Consider the following 26,930-nt stretch of genomic DNA (forward strand, 5'->3'; position numbering starts at 1 on the left):
TAGATTCCAGTTCTTTGTGTAATATACTGATATATACATACATATATGTGAGGATAATATTTTTGCAAACAATATACATGGTAATGATCCCTGACACTTCCAACCTGGTAGAAATCTTCAAAGATTAACATCATCCACAAATGAATGTATTTACAAGTATGCCAGCCATACTTCTGGTGTCCATACAAATGTCCCATATACCAACCGCAGCAGCACCTTGACCAATGTGCCCAGTGTTATAGTGTCTAAAGTGTCTGTACACATGGTACGACCTGCTTTTTCAGATTCATCACTATCTTGATTCAGCAACACATGAGTTATTTCAACGTAAACTGAGAGACAGAGCCCTAATGGAGATGCCCAATTTCAGCTGGTGCAGTCATGTAAGTGACAAATTGTAATCTATATGTCCTCGAACTGAAGTGCCATATATGTTTATCAATTATGGCCATTTTTTTTATTTGCTAACAACACATTCATTAATTTGCTTACTTCGTAGCTTTCCTCTCTGGCTCATAGAGGTTGGGGCTGAGTGAGGTTTCCCCTCTATAATGTCCATATGACCTAATAGAGCAAATGGAAGACAACCCCTTCAAGAGGGCATGTCCTTGTGTGTTATTGTACTATTAGATTAATTAATATTAAAGAGTCTTAAAGGGTTTATGTGGGAACCAAAATTATTAGCAGTGTACTCACTGCATTAAGTGCACTCGCTAATATACATTTCGGTACCCCGTCCTGCTGATTCTGAGATTATCATAGATTTTTATAGCGCTGCCAGGGGACCAGAATTCTAGTTGCACACCCTTCTTTGATGACGATACGACTTTTCGTCATGGGACCGGCTCCACTGTACTCCATGTACAAACAGTAGCAGTAGTACATAGAGTACAGCAGGGCCGGTCGCATGACGAAGAGTCGTATTGTCATCAAAGGAGGCTGTGCAACTAGATTCCAGTCCCCCGGCAGCGTTATAAAATTCTATGAAAACCTCAGAATCAGAGCGACGGGGGACTGGAAAGTATATTATCTAGTGTACTCACATACTGCAGGGAATACACTGCTAAAAAATTTTGATCCCCACATAACCCCTTTTAATGTTTAACGTATGAATATGTAATATGGCGACCACAGCTTGCTATGGTCCTATACTGTACATACTGTAAACAGGTACATGGAGGAATGCTCAATCACATGCCATGATATGCAGGTATTCTCCCTTAGAAGAATTGTTTCTGAGGGAGAATATAGTGCCTCGCAATGGTACCAAACAGGGGCACATGGAGTGCTTATGGGTCTGTCACACGGACCCATAAATACTTGCTGTGCTGTCACACAGGATCTGAGCATGTGACTTTGCAGTGTGCATGAGTCTTAGATTATAATTCCGTCATATTAGAAAAGCACACTCATTTCTAGCATATTTCTACCTTTTACTATACCTAAAACTGGTCAATACAAAAGGGCCGTATATCCCTACCCACTTGTGCTTCCCTCTGTTGGATGGTGGACATACTATGCTTATTCCTGCCACAAGTAGTTTTCCTATAGGTGATGGTCTCATTATTGTCTGTTTTGCATTTAGTGTCCATTTGGCATTTTGCATGAGAGAGACACTTTACAAATGGAATGTCCAACCTGCAATAAAAGCACTTGTTTCAACTGCAAAGAACAAGTAAGTGCATGTTTTAAAGAGGCTCTGTCACCAGATTTTGCAACCCCTATCTGCCATTGCAGCAGATCGGCGCTGCAATGTAGATTACAGTAACGTTTATATTTTTAAAAAACGAGAATTTTTGGCCAAGTTATGGCCATTTTTGTATTTATGCAAATGAGGCTTGCAAAAGTCCAAGTGGGCATGTTGAAAAGTAAAAGTACAACTGGGCGTGTATTATGTGCGTACATCGGGGCGTGTTTACTACTTTTACTAGCTGGGCGTTCTGATGAGAAGTATCATCCACTTCTCTTCAGAACGCCCAGCTTCTGGCAGTGCAGATCTGTGACGTCACTCACAGGTCCTGCATCGTGTCGGCCACATCGGCACCAGAGGCTACAGTTGATTCTGCAGCAGCATCGGCGTTTGCAGGTAAGTAGCTACATCGATTTACCTGCAAACGCCGATGCTGCTGCAGAATCATCTGTAGCCTCTGGTGCTGATGTGTCCTCGCTCGTCTGACACGATGCAGGACCTGGGGAAGTGACGTCACAGCGTGATCTCTCGAGAACACGGCTGTGTCTGCACTGCCAGAAGCTGGGCGTTGTGAAGAGAAGTGGATGATACTTCTATACACAACGCCCAGCTAGTAAAAGTAGTAAAAACGCCCCGATGTACACACATAATACACGCCCAGTTGTACTTTTACTTTTCAACACGCCCAGTTGTACTTTGGCAAGCCTTATTTGCATAAATACAAAAATGGTCATAACTTGGCCAAAAATGCTCATTTTTTAAAAATAAAAACGTTACTGTAATCTACATTGCAGCGCCTATCTGCTGCAATAGCAGATAGGGGCTGCAAAATCTGGTGACAGAGCCTCTTTAAGTCGTGTGGTAAATTATATATTTCTGTCTCATTATTTATATGGAGGAAACATATTTTACAGCTCTGCGCACAGATTGAAATCACTGGCACCAACCCATTGCCGCTCACAATATCATGTCGCTATAACAGGATCACACACAGGAATCCAAACTATTAATATTTTTGGAGTATGGGTTGAATCTAGAGGAAACCTACATAAACAAGTGGGGAACATACAAACTGCATGAAGCTTTACAATTTAGAATGTAATTCTGTTTTCCCTTAGACCCGTCAGCAGCACAATGATGGAGATATTTTCCTCCCTGTTGGGGAGGGCCTGATGTACAGATCTTAGGACAGATCTTCTAAAGGAAGTCTCCTCCAAAGTTCTCTCACGAAGTCTGTAGTGATAAACAACAGTGTTAGGTGTAGACCATGAGGCTGCATTACAAATCTGTTCTACAGAAACTAAGGCGCATTCAACCACAAAGGTAGGGAGAGCTCTGGTGGAGCCATCTCTCAAAAAGGATGGAGGATCCAGCCCTTCTGCTGTATAGGCATTGATAATGGATTTTTTAATCCAGCACGAAATGGAAGCTTTAAAAGCTTTGCAGCCCTGGTTAGGTTCGGGGAAAAAAGAGGAGATTTTCTTCTTTTCTGAACGAGACTGTCATGTCAAGATATATACGAAGACAGCAGGCCAAGTCCAGGGAGCCCTAGTAGACATCTTCTCGAGGAGAATTGATCTTTGAGAGTACTGGAAGTGAGACAACCTGATTGAAGTTAGTTAATGTGGGAACCTTAGACCTAAAAGATGGAAATATTGAATACTACATATAGATTTCAAGGCCTGGAGCTCGCTCATCCTCTTTGCGGATGTGATCGCTAAGAGGAAGGTGACAACCCAAGAGAGATGACCAAAGTGCAATCCTCTAGACTGAGGCTCAAATAGGGGCTCACTTAGTAAGAAGATCCCAGACTGAAATGGGCTATAAAAGTCTAAGCATAAATACTGCTTTTAAAAATCTTCTAATCAGATGGTCCTGGGCACAGCCGATACCGAAAGAGGCAAATAGAGCGGCATTTTTTCATTCTCATTGTCCTGTAACTGTAAGGTTTTTAATCTACAATTTGCTCTTGAACTTCCATCATTAAGGCTCTATATTGTAATGCCGTATATGTTATATTCCATAATTTATCAGTGTGTATAAGGTGGGTCTTATAATATAATACTGCTTATACTGAAGGATGTTATCTCTTTTTCTCGCCATTATAGATATTTGTGGATTGTGGTTATAGCAATTTTTTGATAGCCTGGCCAGGTGATTTAGGTGGCCTTTTTTTAATGCACTGTTTTTGTGTGACTGTATTATGGTATTAACCAGGGAAATCGTATCTAAAGAAATTTTGTATTAATGTTATCTATACAATTTTTCTATTAACGAAAATATATAGAATAAATGTAACTTATTTTTGCATCTCAGTGTGTGCTGGTTATGTCCTGGAATTGTTTTTTTTTTTTTCTTTTTTTGTTTCATACTTTACCTTGGACGACACCATGTCATAATAATTACATTTAGTGAGATATTTAATTGTATAGTCTTTTGATTATTCTCAAAGTAGCAAACTGGACATTGAGGATCGAAGGACTGAGTCCTTTTCAAACCCCTGCTGAAATTCCAGCACAGTAGCAGCAGAAGAAGTTCTGAGTAGACTCCGGCCTTAGAAAAAAGGATTTAACTCTGGCAGAGATCCTGTTTGTAGCAGATCGTTTGATATCGCTGAGTGTATTAATAAGGGTCTCAGATAATCCCTGGGAACTCAATAGGGTCCTGTCAACCTCCATGCTGTTAATTTAATGCTGTAGAGGTTGACGCACCCGTGACTGCCCTGTGACACCCAGTCGTGCCTGAGGGGGAGTATTCAAAACTCCTTGGACCAAAAAGGGACTATGAGAGAGGCCTGATACTGCTGTGCCTTGGACAGCACTCTCTGAATCATTGATACTGGTGGCAATATGTATGCCAGACAGGGGAATAACTAGGAAAAACTGGGCCCCATAGCAAACTTTTGACTGGGCCCCCCCCCTCCCCTGGGTGCCACACACAGACCCCCCTTGTGAATAGTCCCCCCCCTGTAGATTTTTGCCATACATCCCCCCCTGTAGAATGTGCCATACAGCCCCCCCTGTAGATTGTGCCATACAGCCCCTCCTGTAGACAGCGCTATACAGCCCCCCTGTAGATTGTGCGATACAGCCCCCTCTGTAGACAGCGCTATACAGCCCCCCCTGTAGAGTTTCAGGCTGCCCTTGTAGATAGTGCCACCCTTTCCCACTGTAGATAGTGCCCCCACCTCCCCCTTGTAGATAGGGTTATACAGCCCCCCTGTAGATAGAGGCCCCCACCTCCCCCTTGTAGACAGTGCCCCCACTTGCGCCTTGTAGATAGTGCCATACAGCCCCCCCTGTAGATAGTGCCCCCACTCCCCCTTTCTAGATTAGGCCATACAGCCCCCCCCCCCCATTGTATATAGCACCTCCACATCCCCCTTCTAGATAGTGCCATTCAGCCCCCTGTAGATAGCACCATACAGACTCCCATTGTACATAGCACCCCCAAACAAATAAAACCCCAAAAATTATACTCACTGTGACGAACGGAGCTGCTCCACAGCATCCTAAATGCTCAGACGGGATCCTTGCGTAGGCTGGCATGATCTAGTGATGATGATGCGCCAGTCTCCAGATGGTATTGGAAACAAAAACAATTTGAATGGACTCCCAAATCCCACTCTTTGGGGGAGGACTTCTACCTGAACACTTTTCTGCACTAGCTGAATGATGAAGGACTCTAGAACGGACTGCTTGGCTGTGAGTAGCTTTGCGGTTACTATTGAGATACTTGAACGACGCAAGAATATCATCTCTAGAGTGTGCCGAGTATATATATTCCTGTATATGCTGGAGCCTCTTGCGTAATGCACTCAGTGTCATACTGGGCACTACCAATCTGAGCTTGAGCAGCAGCTGCATAGTAATCTCGTCTGAGTGCAAAATTGGCACTTCTGTCCATAGGTTCCTTCAAGTTAGAACCATCCATCAGATGAAACAATGGTTCTCTTGGACAGTTTGGCTATAACTACATCCACCTTTGGGGCGTGAGCCATTCTAGTTCATGCTCCTGTTCAAGAGGGAACATCAGTTTAAACTGTCTACTAATGCCGAGACCTTGACCAGTGCCCTAGGTCTAAGGACATCAGAGTTGAGAGGGAGAGGGAGCTTTCCACTTAGAAGTGGACGCAATATTATACCCCCGGATGGTCTTCTGGCCCTCTCACTGGATTGCCCGAATGAGCTTAGGCAGTTTGTCAATATTCAACCGATTCATCTTATGGGAATCTTTAGCCTCAGAAAAAGAGAAGTGTGTAAGTGGGTCGAACAATGTACTTCCCCTTACGTAAAAGAACTGAGTGTATGCTTTTTATTAAAGAGGCTCTGTCACCACATTAAAAGTGGCCTATCTCTTACAATAATGTGATCGGCGCTGTAATGTAGATTACAGCAGTGTTTTTTATTTTTGACAGAGTTATGACCTATATTAGCTTTATGCTAATGAGTTTCTCAATGGACAACTGGCCGTGTTTTACTATATAGCCAAGTGGGCGTTGTACAGAGGAGTGTATGATGCTGACCAATCAGTGACCAATCAGCGTCATACACTTCTCTCCATTCATTTACACTGCAGATAGCGATATAGCTATATCGCCATGTGCAACCACATAAACACACTATAACGTTACTGCAGTGTCCTGACGATGAATATACATTACCTCCAGCCAGGACGTGATGTGTATTCAAAATCCTGACCACTTCTGTCGCGTCTGTGTGATTTATAGCACAGCACAGCGAGATCTCGCTGTAAATGACAGCTTACACCGTAATCTCGCGAGACTACGCCTGCTATGCTGTAAATCACGTAGAAGTGCATAGAAGTGGTCAGGATTCTGAATAAACATCACGTCCTGGCTGGAGGTAATGTATATCCATAGTCAGGACACTGCAGTAACGTTATAGTGTGTTTATGTGGCTGCACATAGCAATATAGCTATATCGCTATGTGCTGTATAAATGAATGGAGAGAAGTGTATGACGCTGATTGGTCACTGATTGGTCAGCATCATACACTCCTCTGTACAACGCCCACTTGGCCATATAGTAAAACACGCCCAGTTGTCCATTAAGAAACTCATTAGCATAAAGCTAATATAGGTCATAACTCAGTCAAAAATTATCGTTTTTCTAAATAAAAAAACACCGCTGTTATCTACATTACAGCGCCGATCATATTATGTACAATATAGGCCACTTATAATGTGGTGACAGAGCCTCTTTAACATACCTCCCAACTTTTGAATTCGAAAAGAGGGACAATTAAGCCACGCCCCCTAACCACGCCCAATATCCCGCATAAACGCATCAAATCACGGCCAGATCCTAGACTGTCTGGATATAACAGATATTATGGATCCGGTTATGTCGTCTTTATGTTACTTTTCCTAACTTGGATATAACATTTGCTCATCACGGCAGCAGCTGCAGGACAAACCAAAAGGCTGAGAACAATGAAAATCAAGAGGGAGACCCTGTGGTTGATAACTTTTCAATTGACAGGTAGCAGAGTTACATGATGGGGATTTTTTTTTCCAGTTGTGTAACTCTGCTACCGGTCAATGGAAAAATCATCCACCAGAGCCCCCCTGTAGATAGCTCCAGATACAGCCCCCCTGTACATAGTGTCAGACACAGCCCCCCTGTAGACAGCGCCAGACACAGCCACCATGTAGATATCGCCACACACAGCCCCCCTGTACATAGCACCAGATACAGCCCCCCTGTAGATAGCTCCACAAACAGCCCCCCTGTAGATAGGTCCACACACAGCCCCCTTGTAGATAGGTCCACACACAGCCCCCCTGTAGATAGGTCCACACACAGCCCCCCAGTAGATAGCGCCACACACAGCCCCCCTGTAGATAGCTCCACAGACAGCCCCCTGTAGACAGCATCACACACAGCCCCCCAGTATATAGCTCCACACACAGCTCCCCTGTAGATAGCTCCACACACAGCCCCCTGTAGATAGCTCCACACACACTCCCCTGTAGATAGCATCACACATAGCCCCCTGTAGATAGGTCCACACACAGCCCCCCTGTAGATAGGTCCACACACAGCCCCCCTGTAGATAGCTCCACACACAGCCCCCTGTAGATAGCTCCACACACAGCCCCCTGTAGATAGCTCTACACACAGCCCCCTGTAGATAGCATCACACACAGCCCCCTGTAGATAGGTCCACACACAGCCCCCCTGTAGATAGCTCCACACACAGCCCCCTGTAGATAGCTCCACACACAGCCCCCTGTAGATAGCTCTACACACAGCCCCCTGTAGATAGCATCACACACAGCCCCCTGTAGATAGGTCCACACACAGCCCCCCTGTAGATAGGTCCACACACAGCCCCCCCTGTAGATAGGTCCACACACAGCCCCCTGTAGGTGCCACATTGCCGCCAGAGCGGAGAGCGGTAGAGGTAGCCCACTGCTGCCACTCTCCGCTCTGCTTTGACGTCACTCACCGTCAGAAGAAGGCAGAAGTCTTGCAGCGGCATTCTCACTGGTGTCGATGCCGGCCCGGGAGTGGACCAGTCCAGTCACCTGACCGGTGAGGTCAGGTGACAGGTCAGGTGACTGGACTGGTCTACTCCTGGGCTGGCATCGATCCCAGTGAGAACACCGCCGCAAGACTCCTGCCTTCTTCTGATCGCTGCTGCAGTCAGCAGCGATCAGCTGTTTTGATGCAGCGCCCAGCGGGAGATTTTGCAGACCGCCCGGGACCGCGGGACAGCGGTGAGAAACCGGGACTGTCCCGCTGGATCCAGGATGGTTGGGAGGTATGTCTTTAAGTCTGTTGTATTGTCCATTTGTTTTGCATTGTATGTATTGCATGTGTATCTGCTGTAATAATTTACTTTGGCCATTAGATGGCTCCATACTGGCAGGAAGAGATAGAAAGGAGGAAGTGACGTGCAGTGCAGTGTGACTGGAGAAAGAGGGGCTGCTGAGTGTGTGAGCGAGGAAGCCAAACACTGGCACCATGGAGTAAGCGGGTGAGCTGCAATATACACACGTGGCAAGAGCTTGAGTGAGGGACCTGAAAACCCTGAGTACTGAGCGGTGCTGTACAACTAGGTCCGAGTAATGCCATGAAGATTCAAGCCAGTTTATGGAACACATGGAGCGGTGAGCAGTAAAGACTTGTCCTCCCCTTTTGATAGCCAAGGACTGTTCTCCTGAGGACACGAGTAAAGTAATTGACTACAATAGATGGCCACCCGGATCACAGATATGGGTGTGTGTGCAGTGCTTAGATATGCCAGGTGGGGCGGGAGCCACCGAGGACTGTAAATACCCGGAATGCCAAGCGGGGCATAAGCCACGGAGTACTGCTCGAACTGTATGCCAGACGGGGCGGGAGCCGTCAAGGGCTGTAATCAGCTGGATTGCCAAGCGTGGCGTGAGCCGCTGAATAGATATAAGTGCTGGATTGCCAGGCGGGGCACGAGCCGTCAAGGGCTGGTAATGACCAGGTTCTCAGCCAATGTATATAGTTGCATTTATTAAGAGACTGTGTTATTGCATTTGTAACGTTCAAGAATTCTGCCTCTTCAAGAGAGTTTATCTCCAGTAAAGTTTGAACATTGAATCAACTGTGTCTGGGGCATTCTTGTACCTGTATAAAGGGGCCTGCAATTTCTTCTGGTGTGAACTATTTAGGTGCAAACCAGACTTGATTAGTTAGCCACGTGCGGCTGTGCCCCCCCCCCCCCATGCACCCTCTAACAAGTGGATTTCGTCAATTGCTCTTAGATCGCTACTTGGAATCAAACGAGTTGAAGCGCTCCTTGGGTAGCTAGGACTTCTCCTTTTTATGATATCTAAATTATAGATGAACGCACAAAGTTCTTGACCCAAATTACTACGTCTCTTGTAGAAGGATGGCTAGCAGAGGGCGCTTGAGGGGCACGTTGGCGGCCAGTGGCGTAAGTACCGCCCGTCTCTACAGGGGGGGCTGTATGGTGTTCGCGCCATACAGCCGCCTCTGTAGATAACGCCATACAGACCCCTGTAGATAACGCCATACAGCCCCCTCTGTAGATAACGCCATACAGCCCCCCTGTAGATAACGCCATACAGCCCCCCCCCTGTAGATAACGCCATACAGCCCTCCCTGTAGATAACGCCATACAGCCCTCCCTGTAGATAACGCCATACAGCCCCCCTGTAGATAACGCCATACAGCCCCCCTGTAGATAACGCCATACAGCCCCCCTGTAGATAACGCCATACAGCCCCCTGTAGATAACGCCATACAGCCCCCCCTGTAGATAACGCCATACAGCCCCCCTGTAGATAACACCATACAGCCCCCTGTAGATAACGCCATACAGCCCCCACTGTAGAGAACGCCATACAGCCCCCCTGTAGATAACGCCATACAGCCCCCCCTGTAGATAAAGCCATACAGCCCCCCTGTAGATAACGCCATACAGCCCCCACTGTAGATAACGCCATACAGCCCCCCTGTAGATAACGCCACACAGCCCCCACTGTAGAGAACGCCATACAGCCCCCCTGTAGATAACGCCATACAGCCCCCCTGTAGATAAAGCCATACAGCCCCCCTGTAGATAACGCCATACAGCCCCCACTGTAGATAACGCCATACAGCCCCCACTGTAGATAACGCCACACAGCCCCCACTGTAGAGAACGCCATACAGCCCCCCTGTAAATAACGCCATACAGCCCCCTGTAGATAGCACCATACAGCCCCCCCTGTAGATAGCGCCATACAGCCGCCCCTGTAGAGAACGCAATACAGCCCCCCCTGTAGAGAACGCCATACAGCCCCCTTTAGATAACGCCATACAGCCCCCTGTAGATAACGCCATACAGCCCCCTGTAGATAACGCCATACAGCCCCCCCTGTAGATAACGCCATACAGCCCCCCCTGTAGATAACGCCATACAGCCCCCTGTAGATAACGCCATACAGCCCCCTGTAGATAACGCCATACAGCCCCCTGTAGATAACGCCATACAGCCCCCTGTAGATAACGCTATACAGCCCCCACTGTAGAGAACGCCATACAGCCCCCCCTGTAGATAACGCCATACAGCCCCCTGTACATAACGCCATACAGCCCCCTGTAGATAACGCCATACAGCCCCCTGTAGATAACGCTATACAGCCCCCACTGTAGAGAACGCCATACAGAGTCCCCCCTGTAGATAACTCCATACAGCCCCCACTGTAGATAACGCCATACAGCCCCCACTGTAGATAACGCCATACAGCCCCCCTGTAGATAACGCCATACAGCCCCCCTGTAGATAACGCCATACAGCCCCCCCTGTAGATAACTCCATACAGCCCCCCCTGTAGATAACGCCATACAGCCCCCCTGTAGATAACGCCATACAGCCCCCCCTGTAGATAACGCCATACAGCCCCCCCTGTAGATAACGCCATACAGCCCCCCCTGTAGATAACGCCATACAGTCCCCCCTGTAGATAACGCCATACAGCCCCCCTGTAGATAACGCCATACAGCCCCCCCCTGTAGATAACGCCATACAGCCCCCCCATAGAGAACGCCATACAGCCCCCCCGTAGAGAACGCCATACAGCCCCCCCCCCGTAGAGAACGCCATACAGCCCCCTGTAGAGAACGCCATACAGCCCCCCCTGTAGAGAACGCCATACAGCCCCCCCCTGTAGAGAACGCCATACAGCGCCCCCCTGTAGAGAACGCTACAGCCCACCCTGTAGATAATGCCATACAGCCCCCTGTAGAGAACAGCATACAGCGCCCCCCTGTAGATAACGCCATACAGCCCCCCCCCTGTAGAGAACGCCATACAGCCCCCCCTGTAGAGAACGCCATACAGCGCCCCCCTGTAGAGAACGGCATACAGCGCCCCCCTGTAGATAACGCCATACAGCCGCCCCCTGTAGAGAACGCCATACAGCCCCCCCCCTGTAGAGAACGCCATACAGCCCCCCCTGTAGAGAACGCCATACAGCGCCCCCTGTAGAGAACGCCATACAGCCCCCTGTAGAGAACGCCATACAGCGCCCCCCTGTAGAGAACGCCATACAGCCCCCCTGTAGATCACGTCATACAGCCCCCTCTGTAGAGAACGCCATACAGCGCCCCCCTGTAGAGAACGCCATACAGCGCCCCCCTGTAGAGAACGCCATGCAGCCCCCTTTGTAGATCACGCCATACAGCCCCCTTTGTAGATCACGCCATACATTCCCCTTTGTAGATAACGCCATACAGCCCCTTCTGTAGATATCTACAAAGGGGGCTGTATGGTGTTATCTACAGGGGGGGCTGTATGGCGTTATCTACAGGGGGCTGTATGGCGTTCTCTACAGGGGGCTGTATGGCGTTCTCTACAGGGGGGCGCTGTATGGCGTTCTCTACAGGGGGCTGTATGGCGTTCTCTACAGAGGGGGCTGTATGGCGTTATCTACAGGGGGGGCTGTATGGCGTTACCTACAGGGGGGCTGTATGCCGTTCTCTACAGGGGGGCTGTATGGCGTTCTCTACAGAGGGGGCTGTATGGCGCTATCTACAGGGGGGGCTGTATGGTGTTATCTACAGGGGGATGTATGGCGCTATCTACAGGGGGATGTATGGCGCTATCTACAGAGGGGGCTGTATGGCGTTATCTACAGGGGGCTGTATGGCGTTATCTACAGGGGGGGGCTGTAGAAAAGGTACTATCTACTAGGAGGGGTTGTGTGACACCCAGGGGAGGGGGGGCCCCAGTCAAAAGTTTGCTATGGGGCCCAGTCTTTCCTAGTTACGCACCTGTTGGCGGCAATAGGGGTACTCATATCCGTCAGATAAAGGAATTTTGCATTCCCTGCAGACAAGATTACATCTCTTAGAGGAGGATTTCCTACTCCAGAAGTCAAATGAGATATCTGCAATAGAAAAAGAAACAGAAAAAGACAAAGCACAAAACTCCAACTATATTACTTACAATTGTAGTATGGAAATTGAGCCACTAGATGGCAATGTGTCACAGTAGAGAGCAGTGTAATCTAGCAAGAGAAGTAAAACACACACAACCTCTTCCCAAAGGGAAAAAAGAGGATTGAAGTGGCGCTAAAGGGCAGAACTGCCCAGGGAACGCCTAGAGGAGGACGTAGGAAGATCCCTGGTAGCCATTATACAAATTGGTAAAGTTTTATTTCTCTGCATACATTTTTTTCTTTTTGCACAGACAGGGAGACTAGTCCCTGTAGACGTTAAAAAAGTAAAAACGGAGCAAAATACATGGAAAAAAAAACGGCAACCGCCCAAATCTAAGATGACGACCACGACTGCCCTATGACACTGCACATGCGCTGGAGTGCGGAGCAAAATCAGAATCAAGAGAAGGACACAGGGCAGAGAAAACCATTTTAAGATTGAAGGGGTTTTTCCAACCAAACTGCACAAATTTTGAAAAGGTATGGCCGCACTTGAAATGTTCCAAGAAGTCCCCCCAATACCTTTCTCCAGTTTATTTAATTTTTCTGTCGATCCTCGTTGCCCAGGATTGCTTCCAGTATTTGTTTATACATGATTCCTGGTCCGCGGCTGCTTTGATGTAATTGGATGCGGGCGGCGCATGCGCAGTAGACACATTTGGGTGTGAAAATAGAAGGTGCAGGCATGGAGCATGCGTGGAACAGAAATCTCAGCTAACTGGACCAATCCCTGTAACAGACGTCACTTATGACGTGCTGCACAGTCCAGAGGCCGGAAGGAAGCTGTTACAGACTATGGAGAGGAAATCCCCGGAGGTGTAAATTTCACAGGTCGGCGTCACGAGACCAGCGACGCGAATGGGAAAACAGGGCTTTTTCTGAAACATAAGTAAATTACAAAGTGTGTTTGATTGGTAACTTGAGGTAAATAGCCATTAGATAGTTAATCCTGGAAAACCCATTTAACTGTAATAAAAACAGTATTATGGTAGTACAGGATGGCCGTCCTTATCCACATAGCTAGAGGCACAGTAAGGAAGCACTTATGCATGAAATAAAGGGTCTTCACAGGTTAGTGATATTAACCCCTTCCCGCCATTTCACGTACAGTTACGTCATGGGAGATGGCCTTTTCCCACATCTCCACGTAACTGTACGTGATGGAGATGAAGCTGGCTCAGGAGCTGAGCCAGCGACATCACCGCCGGGTGACAGCTGTATGTTACAGCTGGCACCCTGAGGTATCGGCCAGGACCGGAGCTAGCCTCCGATCCGACCGATTAACCCCTCACATGCTGCGTTCAATAGAGATCGCAGCATGTGAGGAGTTTATAGCCACCGGCGCCCCAGCAACGTGATCGCTGGGTTGCCGGTGGCTGCAAAGGCGATCGGAGGGCTAATACTTACCTCCCGGTCCGCCAGTAACGGAATCCTCCTATGCCCCGTCGTCGGCGGGGGCCCAGGAGGCTTCCGGTACCATCGGCAAGATGGCGCCGGCTCAGCTTCCGGCTCAGAAGCTGAGCCGGCGTCATCAGCAGTGGGTGTCCGCTGTATTTTACAGCGGACACCCCGATCTATCGGCAGGAACCGGAGCTAGCTCCGATTCCTGCCATTAACCCCTTCAATGCAGCGATTCAATGCAATCGCTGAATCAAAGTGGTTTGTATGCAATCGGCAGCCTTGCCATGCGATGGCAAGGCTGGCGACTGCTACTATGGCAACAGGATGCCTAACAATGGCTTCCTATCTGCCATTACGTTAGCCGATTAGGCCCCGCCCGGAGGCGGAGCCTTATTTGCTTGCTGTCAGTGAACAACTGACAGTTCTAATACATTGCACTACATAGGTAGTGCAATGTATTAGAACATCAAAAAAACAGTTGGACCTTCAAGTCCCCTTGTGGGACTAAAGAAAAGTGTAAAAAAAAGTGTAAAAAAAGTAAAAATAAAAGTTGTAAAAAATACAATAAAAGTTTCAAATAATAACACAAATCACAATTGCACTTTTTCCCTTATCAAGTCATTTATTATTGAAAAAAATAATAAACCATACATATTTGGTATCGCTGCGACCATAACGACCGTAACTATAAAAATATTATGTTATTTATTCCGCACAGTGAACGCCGTAAAAAAAATAACTAAAACATACTGACATAATTGCTATTTTTGGTCACTTTGTCTTCCAAAAATTGAAATAAAAAGTGATCAAAAAGTCGCATGTACCTAAAAATGGTACCTATAAAAACTATAACTCGTCTTGCTAAAAACAAGCCCTCATACAGCTCCGTCAACGAAAAATTTAAAACCGTTATGGCTCTCACAACTTGGTGACAGAAAAAAATCCATTCTCTTTACAAAAGTTATTTTATTGTGCAAAAAGTTGTAAAACATAAAAAGTGCTATAAATTAGGTATCACCGGAATCGGACTGACCTGCAGAATAAAGGTAACATGTCATTTATAACGCATGGTGAACGCTGTATAAAAATAACTAAAAAAATATGCCAGAATTGCTGTTTTTTGGTCACCTTGCCTCCCAAAAAAAAAAGGATAACAAGTGATCAAAAAGTCGCATGTACCCCAAAATAGTACCAATAAAAACTACAGCTCATCACACAAAAAGAAAACAGCCCTCATACCACTACATCTATGAAAAAATAAAATTAGTCAAGGCACCAATAAGCCAGGAAATAAAAATATGCAGTTGTGCCGGCCCGAGGGGAACGTTTCTTCTGTTTCAAGTGGCGAATTATCAAGACCCCTAAAATTAGGGAACCAGGAAAGGGAGGGCCCAAACATATCTGCTGGATGTGAGGGCGCCCGTATTATACCAGAACACTTTCCCAGCAAAATTCCCCAAACTTCAAAGGTGCGGAGTGCGGACCAAAAGGGGAATAAGTAAAGACCATTTATTAGTGCGATACCAGCCTGTGCAGAAAGGATTGTGTCACAGCGTAACACACATCTATGGATTATTTTATTGTTTTTTTTTACCCCACTATACCACCTGACTATGCCCCTTATATACTCCGCCCGCCTTACATGTACCCCCACATTATAAACGGAAACACCAGTAATACTCAAACAAAACTACTACAAGCAAAATCCACGCTCCAAAAGCCAAATGGCGCTACCTCCCTTCTGAACCCTACAGTGTGCCCAAACAGCAGTTTACTTCCACGTATATGGCATCGCCATACCCGGGAGAACCCTTTTAACAATTTTTGGGGTGTGTGTCTCCAGTGGCACAAGCTGGGCGCCACATATTGGCATATCTATTGAAAAACCATTTTCACTCTGCAACATCGCGTGCACACCAATTTCTGCCAATCACCTGTGGGGTTAATATGCTCACTATACCCCTAGGTGAATACCTTGAGGGATGTAGTTTCCAAAATGGGGTCACTTCTGCGGGGGATCCACTGTTTTGGTCCCACAGGGACTTTGCAAATGCGACATAGCGCCCAGAAACCAATCCAGCAAAATCTGTACTCCAAAAGCCAAATGGTGCTCCTTCCCTTCTGAGCCCTACTCTGTGCCTAAACAGCAGTTTATGACCACATATGTGGTATTGCCGTACACAGGAGAAGTTGCTTTACAAGTGTTTGGGTGCTTTTTTTCATTTATTTGTTGAGAATATGAAACATTTTCAGCTAAAACTACGTCTTATTGAAGAAAAAGGATTTTTTTTATTTTCACTGTCCAATTCTAATAAAATCTATGAAACACCTGTGGGGTCAAAATGCTCACTACACACCTAGATGAATTCCTCAAGGGGTGTAGTTTCATGAATCAAGTCACTTTTGGGGAGTTTCCACTGTACTGGTACCTTAGGAGCTTTGCAAAAGTAACATGGTGTCAAGAAACCAATCCAGCAAAATTTGTGCTCCAAAAGCCAAACGGCACTCCTTCTCTTCTGAGCCCTGCCGTATGCCCAAACAGCAGTTTATGACCACAAATGGGGTATTGCCGTACTCCAGAGAAGTTGCTTTACAAATGTTGGGGTTCTTTTATTCCTTTATTTGTTGAGAAAATGAAAAATGTTGAGCTAAAGCTACGTCTTATTGGAAAAAAAGGATTTTTTTTATCTTCACTGCCCAATTCTAATAAAATCTATGAAACCCCTGTGGGTTCAAAATGCTCACTACACCCCTAGATGGATTCTTCAAGAGGTGTAGTTTCCTAAATGGAGTAACTTTTTTGGTGAATTCACTGTTTTGTCCCCTCAGGGGCTTTGCAAAAGCGACGTGGTCTCCGCAAACCATTCCTGCTAAATTTGAGCTCCAAAAGACAAATGGCGCTCTTTCACTTCTAAGCTCCGCCGTGTGTCCAAACAGCCGTTTATGACCACATGCGGGGTATTGTTTTACTCGGGAGAAATTGCTTTACAAAAGTAGTGGTGCATTTTCTCCTTTTAGTCCTTGTGGAAATTAGAAAAAATTAGCTAAACTTACATTTTCTTTGAAAGAATGTAGATTTTCATTTTCACGGCTACTTCCAATAATTTCTGCAAAAAACCTGCGGGGTCAAAATGCTCACTATACCCCTAGATAATTTCCTCAAGGGGTATAGTTTCCAAAATGGGGTCACTTTTGGGGGATTTCCACTGTTTTGGTGCCGCAAGAGCCTTTCAGACCCGACATGGAGCCTAAAATATTTTCTAATTAAAAGGAGGCCCCAAAATCCTCTAGGTGTTCCTTTGTTTCTGAGGCCTGTGCTTCAGTCAATAAGTGCACTAGGGCCACATGTGGGGTATTTCTAAAAACTGCAGAATCTGGGCAATAGATATTGAGTTGCGTTTCTCTGGTAAAACTTTCTGTGTTACAAAAAAAATAGATGCAAAATGAATTTCTGCAAAAAAAAAAAGACATTTGAACATTTCACATCTACTTTGCCTTAATTCCTGTGAAACATCTAAAGGGTTAAGAAACTTTCTAAATGCTGTTTTGAATACATTGAGGGGTGAAGTTTTTAAAATGGGGTGACTTATCGAGGGTTTCTAATATATAAGGCCCTAAAATCCACTTCACAACTGAACTGGCCCCTGTAAAAATAGCCTTTTGAAATTTTATTGAAAATGTGAGAAATTGCTGCTAAAGTTCTAAGCCTTGTGATGTCATAGAAAAATAAAAGGATGTTCAAAAAACGATGCCAATCTAAAGTAGACATATGGGTGATGTTAATTAGCAACAATTTTGTGTGGTATTACTATCTGTCTTACAAGCAGATACATATAAATTTAGAAGAATGCTAATTTTTGCAATTTTTCGCTAAATTTTGGTGTTTTTCACAATTAAATACTTAATGTATCGAGCAAATTTTGGCAGTAACATAAAGTCCAATGTGTCACGAGAAAACAATCTCAGAATCGCTTGGATAGGTAAAAGCATTCCGAAGTTATTACCACATAAAGTGAAACATGTCAGATTTGAAAAAATTGCCTATGTCCTGAAGGCCAAAACTGGCTGTGTTTTGAAGGGGTTAAAGACAATCTGTAATCCACCTGTCTGAGACCAGTAGTACAAAAAAAACCACAAGGGAGCGGATTTTTGGGGGCTAATTTATACACTCTCGGACTTGTCAAAAATTCCATCTGTCCTATCAGCCTGCAGGGTAGAGAAAATGTTGCTTTCGTTACGTTCAGAGTCAGGGCTTTAGTGTTATAAGGCAACACCATTTAGCCACCATGAACTAGAAACATATACTCACCACATTGGGGTTGCTTAGTTTTTTGGCAAAAATTTTTTGACTTCCAATGATGTTTTTCTAAAATACAGTGGTCCCAGGTTAAAATATTTGAACCTTACAATGGCCTTTCCTGGACTATCCAAACTTGAAATCACAATAATCTTACCGTGCCAATCTGTGGCACATGCGATTGGCTGGATCATCATGCGCATTTCATTGGTAAAATGCATGTAATCAGCCACAGTGAAGAGCCAATAAGTGCATTATATCAGGATAAGCAAAGCCAGTGGGTTCTATATAACGGAATTACATGCACTGATTGATTGTCTAATGGAGCTTCAATACAATACAGTGTTACATGTACTATGCTGCACTCTACACCTGTGCTACATGTACTGTGCTGCACCCTACACCTGTGCTACATGTACTGTGCTGCACCCTACACCTGTGCTACATGTACTGTGCTGCACCCTACACCTGTGCTTCATGCACTGTGCTGCACCCTACACCTGTGCTACATGCACTGTGCTGCACCCTACACCTGTGCTACATGTACTGTGCTGCACCCTACACCTGTGCTTCATGTACTGTGCTGCACCCTACACCTGTGTTACATGTACTGTGCTGCACTCTACACCTGTGCTACATGCACTGTGCTGCACCCTACACCTGTGCTACATGTACTGTGCTGCACCCTACACCTGTGCTGCATGTACTGTGCTGCACCCTACACCTGTGCTACATGCACTGTGTTGCACCCTACACCTGTGCTACATGTACTGTGCTGCACCCTACACCTGTGCTACATGTACTGTGCTGCACCCTACACCTGTGCTACATGTACTGTGCTGCACCCTACACCTGTGCTACATGTACTGTGCTGCACCCTACACTTGTGCTACATGCACTGTGCTGCACCCTACACCTGTGCTACATGCACTGTGCTGCACCCTACACCTGTGCTACATGTACAGTGCTGCACCCTACACCTGTGCTTCATGTACTGTGCTGCACCCTACACCTGTGTTACATGTACTGTGCTGCACTCTACACCTGTGCTACATGCACTGTGCTGCACCCTACACCTGTGCTACATGTACTGTGCTGCACCCTACACCTGTGCTGCATGTACTGTGCTGCACCCTACACCTGTGCTACATGCACTGTGTTGCACCCTACACCTGTGCTACATGTACTGTGCTGCACCCTACACCTGTGCTACATGTACTGTGCTGCACCCTACACCTGTGCTACATGTACTGTGCTGCACCCTACACTTGTGCTACATGCACTGTGCTGCACCCTACACCTGTGCTACATGCACTGTGCTGCACCCTACACCTGTGCTACATGTACTGTGCTGCACCCTACACCTGTGCTACATGTACTGTGCTGCACCCTACACCTGTGCTACATGCACTGTGCTGCACCCTACACCTGTGCTACATGTACTGTGCTGCACCCTATACCTGTGCTACATGTACTGTGCTGCACCCTACACCTGTGCTACATGTACTGTGCTGCACCCTACACCTGTGCTACATGTACTGTGCTGCACCCTACACCTGTGCTGCATGTACTGTGCTGCACCCTACACCTGTGCTACATGCACTGTGTTGCACCCTACACCTGTGCTACATGTACTGTGCTGCACCCTACACCTGTGCTACATGTACTGTGCTGCACCCTACACCTGTGCTACATGTACTGTGCTGCACCCTACACTTGTGCTACATGCACTGTGCTGCACCCTACACCTGTGCTACATGCACTGTGCTGCACCCTACACCTGTGCTACATGTACTGTGCTGCACCCTACACCTGTGCTACATGTACTGTGCTGCACCCTACACCTGTGCTACATGCACTGTGCTGCACCCTACACCTGTGCTACATGCACTGTGCTGCACCCTACACCTGTGCTACATGTACTGTGCTGCACCCTACACCTGTGCTACATGTACTGTGCTGCACCCTACACCTGTGCTACATGCACTGTGCTGCACCCTACACCTGTGCTACATGCACTGTGCTGCACCCTACACCTGTGCTACATGCACTGTGCTGCACCCTACACCTGTGCTTCATGTACTGTGCTGCACCCTACACCTGTGCTACATGCACTGTGCTGCACCCTACACCTGTGCTACATGTACTGTGCTGCACCCTACACCTGTGCTACATGTACTGTGCTGCACCCTACACCTGTGCTACATGTACTGTGCTGCACCCTACACCTGTGCTACATGTACTGTGCTGCACCCTACACCTGTGCTACATGTACTGTGCTGCTCTTTACCTGTACTAGGACAACCTGTACTGGATACCAAATCCAGTAGAAGGCGGCTCCATTTTCTTTTTACCCTACACTATGTACTGTAGGATTTCACCAGCTAAAAGCTGACTTTTATTTTTATATTTATATATATATATATATATATATATATATATATACACTACCGTTCAAAAGTTTAGGGTCACTTAGAAATTTCCTTATTTTTGAAAGAAAAGCACAGTTTTTTTCAATGAAGATAACATTAAATTAATCAGAAATACACTCTATACATTGTTAATGTGCTAAATGACTATTCTAGCTGCAAACGTCTGGTTTTTAATGCAATATCTACATAGGTGTATAGAGGCCCATTTCCAGCAACCATCACTACAGTGTTCTAATGGTACATTGTGTTTTCTAACTGTCTTAGAAGGCTAATGGATGATTAGAAAACACTTGAAAACCCTTGTGCAATTATGTTAGCACCGCTGTAAACAGTTTTGCTGTTTAGAGGAGCTATAAAACTGACCTTCCTTTGAGCTAGTTGAGAATCTGGAGCATTACATTTGTGGGTTCGATTAAACTCTCAAAATGGCTAGAAAAAGAGAGCTTTCATGTGAAACTCGACAGTCTATTCTTGTTCTTAGAAATGAAGGCTATTCCATGCGAGAAATTGCCAAGAAACTGAAGAATTCCTACAACGGTGTGTACTACTCCCTTCAGAGGACAGCACACACAGGCTCTAACCAGAGTAGAAAGAGAAGTAGGAGGCCCCTCTGTACAAATGAGCAACAAGACAAGTACATTAGAGTCTCTAGTTTGAGAACTAGACGCCTCACAGGTCCTCAACTGGCAGCTTCATTAAATAGTACCCGCAAAACGCCAGTGTCAACGTCTACAGTGAAGAGGCGACTCCGGGATGCTGGCCTTCAGGGCAGAGTGGCAAAGAAAAAGCCATATCTGAGACTGGCTAATAAAAGGAAAAGATTAATATGGGCAAAAGCACACAGACATTGGACAGAGGAAGATTGGAAAAAAGTGTTATGGACAGACGAATCGAAGTTTGAGATGTTTGGATCACACAGAAGAACATTTGTGAGATGCAGAACAACTGAAAAGATCCTGGAAGAGTGCCTGACGCCATCTGTCAAGCATGGTGGAGGTAATGTGATGGTCTGGGGTTGCTTTGGTGCTGGTAAAGTGGGTGATTTGTACAAGGTAAAAGGGATTTTGAATAAGGAAGGCTATCACTCCATTTTGCAAAGCCATGCCAGACCCTGTGGACAGCGCTTGATTGGAGCCAATTTCATCCTACAACAGGACAATGACCCAAAGCACACCTCCAAATTATGCAAGAACTATTTAGGGAAGAAGCAAGCAGCTGGTATTCTATCTGTAATGGAGTGGCCAGCGCAGTCACCAGATCTCAACCCCATAGAGCTGTTGTGGGAGCAGCTTGACCGTATGGTACGCAAGAAGTGCCCATCAAGACAATCCAACTTGTGGGAGGAGCTTCTGGAAGCATGGGGTGAAATTTCTCCCAATTACCTCAGCAAATTAACAGCTAGAATGCCAAAGGTCTGCAATGCTGTAATTGCTGCAAATGGAGCATTCTTTGACGTAAGCAAAGTTTGAAGGAGAAAATTATTATTTCAAATAAAAATCATTATTTCTTACCATGTCAATGTCTTGACTATATTTTCTAGTCGTTTTGCAACTCATTTGATAAATATAAGTGTGTTTTCATGGAAAACACAAAATTGTCTGGGTGACCCCAAACTTTTGAACGGTAGTGTAGGTGGACATAGTCTCTGGCAAGGAGAGAGAATATATCCTACCACGGGGAAGGGATGCACCAGGGATCAGCTCGATAGGACAGTCATACGCCCGGTGTGGGGGCAGTGATAATGACCAGGCAATCCTGCCAATGATCAAGGCAGGGAAGGCTGCACCGAACGAATCTGCACCAGGCATCGGCTGTGACACTCGGGGCCCCACTGGAGAACCTCTCCAGAGTTCCAGTCCAGGACTGGGGCATGTAGTCGGAGCCAAGGCAGACCCAGCAGCACAGGGTTAACGGCCTTGGACAGGACATAGAACGGTAGAAGTTCGGAGTGGAGAGCCCCTACTTGGAGCCTCAGCGGCTTGGTGACAGCTATAACTGGGTCTGGCAGAGGTAGTCCATTTACTGATGCAACCATCAACGGTCTCTCCAGAGGGGGTAGTAGGTAATTGGAGAAGGTCCACCAGGTGACTACAAATGAAATCAGTAGCGGATCTAGAGTCCAGATACGCAGAGACCTGATGCGTTTTCTCTCCGGACACTATGGTCACGGGTATGGACAACTTAGACGCGAGTCCTTCTTTACCCAAGGTTGTCTCGCCTACCCACCCTAGGCTTTGGGGCTTTTGGGGACGCAGATGCACGAGATGGCCTCCGAGGCCGCAATAAAAACGGAGTCCCGAAGTGCGTCTGCGTTGTTGTTCTCCTAGGTAGATAGCTTATATTGGTCCAACCTCACAGACTCCTGAGGAGGATCGGCATCTGAGGACGGCAGGGGTTGCTGCAAGGTAGGGGCCAGACTAGGAAGGCCTCCCTCCCGACGAACCTCTTGAAGCCGTTCTCGGAGCCTTCTATAATTCCGGGCAGCCAGGAGGATGAGGTCATCCAGGGTAGACGGCAGGTCTCGAGCGGCAAGTTCATCTATAATCTTAGGAGACAGTCAATGCCAGAATGTAGCCACCAGGGCCTCATTGTTCCACAACAGTTCTCCCGCCAGGGTGCGGAAGTGGATGGCATACTCGGCCAGAGAGATGTCTCCTTGGCGTAGGTTCAGCAAGGAAGCCGCGGCAGAGGAGACTCGTCCAGGCTCCTCAAACACCGTGCAAAATGTCCGGAGGAACCCCTGGAAGTCACGGGTCTCTGGTCCTTGTCTCTCCCAGATAGGGTTCACCCATGCAAGGGCCTTGCCAGTAAGAAGAGAGATGATGAAAGCGACCCTTGCGCCATCAGATGAAAATGCCCTTAAATACAGGCTGAAGTGGATCTGGCACTGGTTTAAAAATCCATGACAGGAACTTGCGTCTCCATCATAGTGGTCAGGAAGTGGCAAAGAGAAAAGAGGATCAACACTGCCAGGAGGTGTAGTCTGAGGAACAGTACTGCCAGGAGGTGTAGTAGGAGGAACTGCAGCTCGTGCCTCCTGCCGACGTGCAAGAATGTTCAAGGCCTGGAGGAGTTGGTCCTGTCGAGACCGGAGGTCTAGCATATCCGCCCGCATCTCTTGTGACGTCGTCATGGTCTTGGATCGACCAGCGGGGTCCATGGCCTGAGCGTACTGTCACGTAGGGTTCGTGGACCTACAAGGCCGTACCGCCTTGGCGGTATGGCAGCTGGCCAACTGGGCACAGGTCAGAGTCTATAGTTCATATAGGGTACCTGTGGCAGCTCGGACAGTAGCAAGGCAGGCTTGGCTGGGACTAGGCAGCAGGTAGACGTTAGGCGTGGAGTAGCAGGACAGCCGTAGTATACAGCACGGCAGCAGTTCAACACGGCACTAGATCAGGATACAGGAACAGGGAACACTGGGAGCAGGAAACACTAGTGGACCATTTGCAAGACAAACTTAGGATACAACAACAACGCTCAGGCGTGGGAGGAAGGGGCTGAGACCTTCTTCTAGCCATGGGTGCTCAGGGAGCAGTCAGCACAATCTCCCACATGCGTGCGCTTTGGTTTCTTGAGTCTGAACTGAGCTCGCAAGCGCACCCTGGTGGTCACTGTGGAACAAGACGGCCATGTGCAAACATCTCTGGAGAGAAGGGCTTCGACTGGATGGAAGGAGTTTGTGGTCAGCGACCACGGACGTTACATTACCTAGGGTCAAACCCTGAATTTCAGCTGATTGTCTTATTTTTTGGATCAAAGTCTCCATAGTTAGAATGAATAGAGAGGGGGATAGAGGGCATCCTTGTCATCAGCTGATTTTATCGTTTATGTAGCCGAAAATATTATCGTGGTCGGCAGCACATCTCCCTGTGTAAACAGGAAGACGTTCTGCTGACATGATAGAAATGTATGGGGACGAGCACTCGTCTTCATACATAGCTCCTAGTTGTCTCGTTGATCGGGCCGTGTAAGAAGACCATAACTTACGTGCTCTTACATAACAGTCCAACTGTAGCTACATAGTAAGTGCTATTGTTTGAATAGATAGACTATTTGCATGACCTTTAGCCAGGGTATTAGAATGGTAAACATGTGGTATGTTTTAATAATATTCAAACGTTTTAGCAATTTTATATACACTCCTCAACATTGAAATTGCAACACCAAGAAGGGTAAGCCGTAAGGTTATACAAATCGAGGAAATAGCAGGTGTCGCTAAGATCTGCTAATAATCACATTTTCAAGCACCTAGCTCCAATCTGTGGCATGTGGGAGGAACATAAATGCCAGATTGAAAGCAAAGTTTTTAGCTACTTGAAACCTCAAAAATGGGATCAAGTGTTGTGAAATGATTGTGCGATGCCTTCTGTTCATCGACGTGCCAGTTATCGTCACTTGTCCCAAATTGAGATGGACAGAATCCTTGAACTGAGTGACCTCGGTTTATCACTCCGGCAGATCGCTACACCTCTCTCAAAGGCTATCATGGTGCACAGCAAGACTGGAATGAAGGTCTACCCTCCCTCAGCGATGAGCCCCAGATGCAGTGATAGCCCGAGATTGGTCTGAAGACCACGTGGGCAACGTCTTGAAGGGGCCTTCAGAAGGGAATGTCACACCGACCTACTTACAGGATTATGGTGTGTGGTGGCATAATGTTCAATAGCCAAACCTCTCTAGTCTTAATTTCAGGTAAACTAACAGCTCGGTGTCACATTGATTTGGTTGTAGAACCAGCAGTACGGCCATTTCTCAAGTGTCCCAGAAGCCGTTTTTCAACAGAACAACACCAGGTCACATGTTGCTCTTGCTACTGTGAGCGGCCAGCGTGGCCTAAATGTGCTACCATGGCCTGCAGCATTTTCAGACTTGCCTCCCATCGAGAACATGTGGGACGTCATTGGTCAGCAATTGCAAAGGGAGCTGCCAGCAGCCAATCTTGATGATTTGCGTGCCCAAGTGCATTCAGCGCAGCATAACATTCCTCTGACAACCAATAATAACTTCATTGATAGCATGCAAAGGCGTGTAAGGGCCTGTTCACATCACCGTTCATTTCCGTTCTGGGGTTCCGTCGGAGGGTTCTGTCGGAGGGTTCCGTCGGGTGAACACTGCAGCGGAAAGTGAAACTGACAGCACAGCTTCCGTTTCAGTCACCATTGATCTCAATGGTGACGGAAACATCGCTAATGCTTTCCGTTCGTGACCATTCCGTCTGGTTTCCGGTTTTCAGACGGAATCAATAACGCAGTCGACTACCTAGGGTGACGAACGGAAAGCATTAGCGATGTTTCCGTCACCATTGAGATCAATGGTGACTTAAACGGAAGCTGTGCTGTCAGTTTCACTTTCCGTTACGGGGTTCACCCGACAGAACCCTCCAACGGAACCCCGGAACGGAAATGAACGGTGATGTGAACAGGCCCTAAGTGCGTGTATTTCAAATAAATCAAGATGTTTGGAATATTTTGTTTCCATTTTTTATTATTTTCATATCATTAACATGTCTCTCGATCCTGTGATTTCCACCATTCCCAAACTTTTCCTTCTTGGTGTTGAAATTTCAATGTTGAGGAGTATATTTGAAAATTTAAATATGGCAATTATTTTATATGTAATGTCACTTGTACAGCCAAACAGTAACACTTTACTAAAATGATATCAAAATATTTATGTCAAATATTCTGCATCAGTCTGATTACTGCCACATAATGACAAAATATATGAATTATACATTTATGCTCATAACTCTATTTTGCCATTTTTTTTTTTTTTTTTCCTGTTTGATTTTCTGCTCCGCAGTGGGAAGACGTGCATGAAGTATTAAGTTGTGAAGAGTTTAGGTTGTGGAAGATGCAATATCAAGATGAGAAACTGGATGATTGCCAAGAATGGAATCGGTAGTATTAATGTTGTTTTACTCTAAGCCTCACTAGAAAGATGGTGGCCAAAGCTAAGAACAATGGTAAAAGTATCTATGGCAAATAGTACAGGTTTTACTGTCAGGAAAATCTCGAAGCTGCAGGGCTATCATAAATAACTGTTTTAAATATGTATTGATACCGGTGTGAGAAAAAAGAAATATGTAGTAACTGAAATTGTTGTTGAGGGCAACCAAGATATTGGGAAGAATTCTGCATGGTTCAAAACGGGCCATAC

The 26,930-nt window shown here is 46.4% G+C and overlaps 1 protein-coding gene and 1 long non-coding RNA gene across 8 annotated transcripts in view; one reads left to right on the forward strand and one right to left on the reverse strand.

Annotated features, from left to right (window-relative positions):
• LOC142651398 (uncharacterized) overlaps positions 1-13,245 on the reverse strand; it is a 31,327-nt gene extending 18,082 nt beyond the window's left edge. The window contains exon 1 of the long non-coding RNA XR_012847616.1: positions 13,161-13,245. This is a non-coding gene — a long non-coding RNA (uncharacterized LOC142651398). The remainder of the gene's footprint in view (positions 1-13,160) is intronic.
• Positions 1-26,930, forward strand: part of LOC142651397 (E3 ubiquitin-protein ligase RNF31-like) — a 91,980-nt gene that overhangs the window by 43,327 nt on the left and 21,723 nt on the right. The window contains exons 7-9 of one of the 7 annotated variants that reach the window (XM_075826041.1): positions 285-383; positions 1,586-1,675; positions 26,574-26,671. In XM_075826041.1, the coding sequence (XP_075682156.1) occupies positions 285-383; positions 1,586-1,675; positions 26,574-26,671 (287 nt within the window). Of the gene's footprint in view, positions 1-284; positions 384-1,585; positions 1,676-12,806; positions 12,846-12,895; positions 13,119-13,348; positions 13,563-26,573; positions 26,672-26,930 lie in introns of those variants that run through there. The other 6 variants (XM_075826045.1, XM_075826048.1, XM_075826047.1 and 3 more) reach the window with 6 other exon arrangements.

The sequence above is a fragment of the Rhinoderma darwinii genome, chromosome 5 (genome assembly GCF_050947455.1).
Source record: "Rhinoderma darwinii isolate aRhiDar2 chromosome 5, aRhiDar2.hap1, whole genome shotgun sequence".
Lineage (NCBI taxonomy): Eukaryota > Metazoa > Chordata > Amphibia > Anura > Rhinodermatidae > Rhinoderma > Rhinoderma darwinii.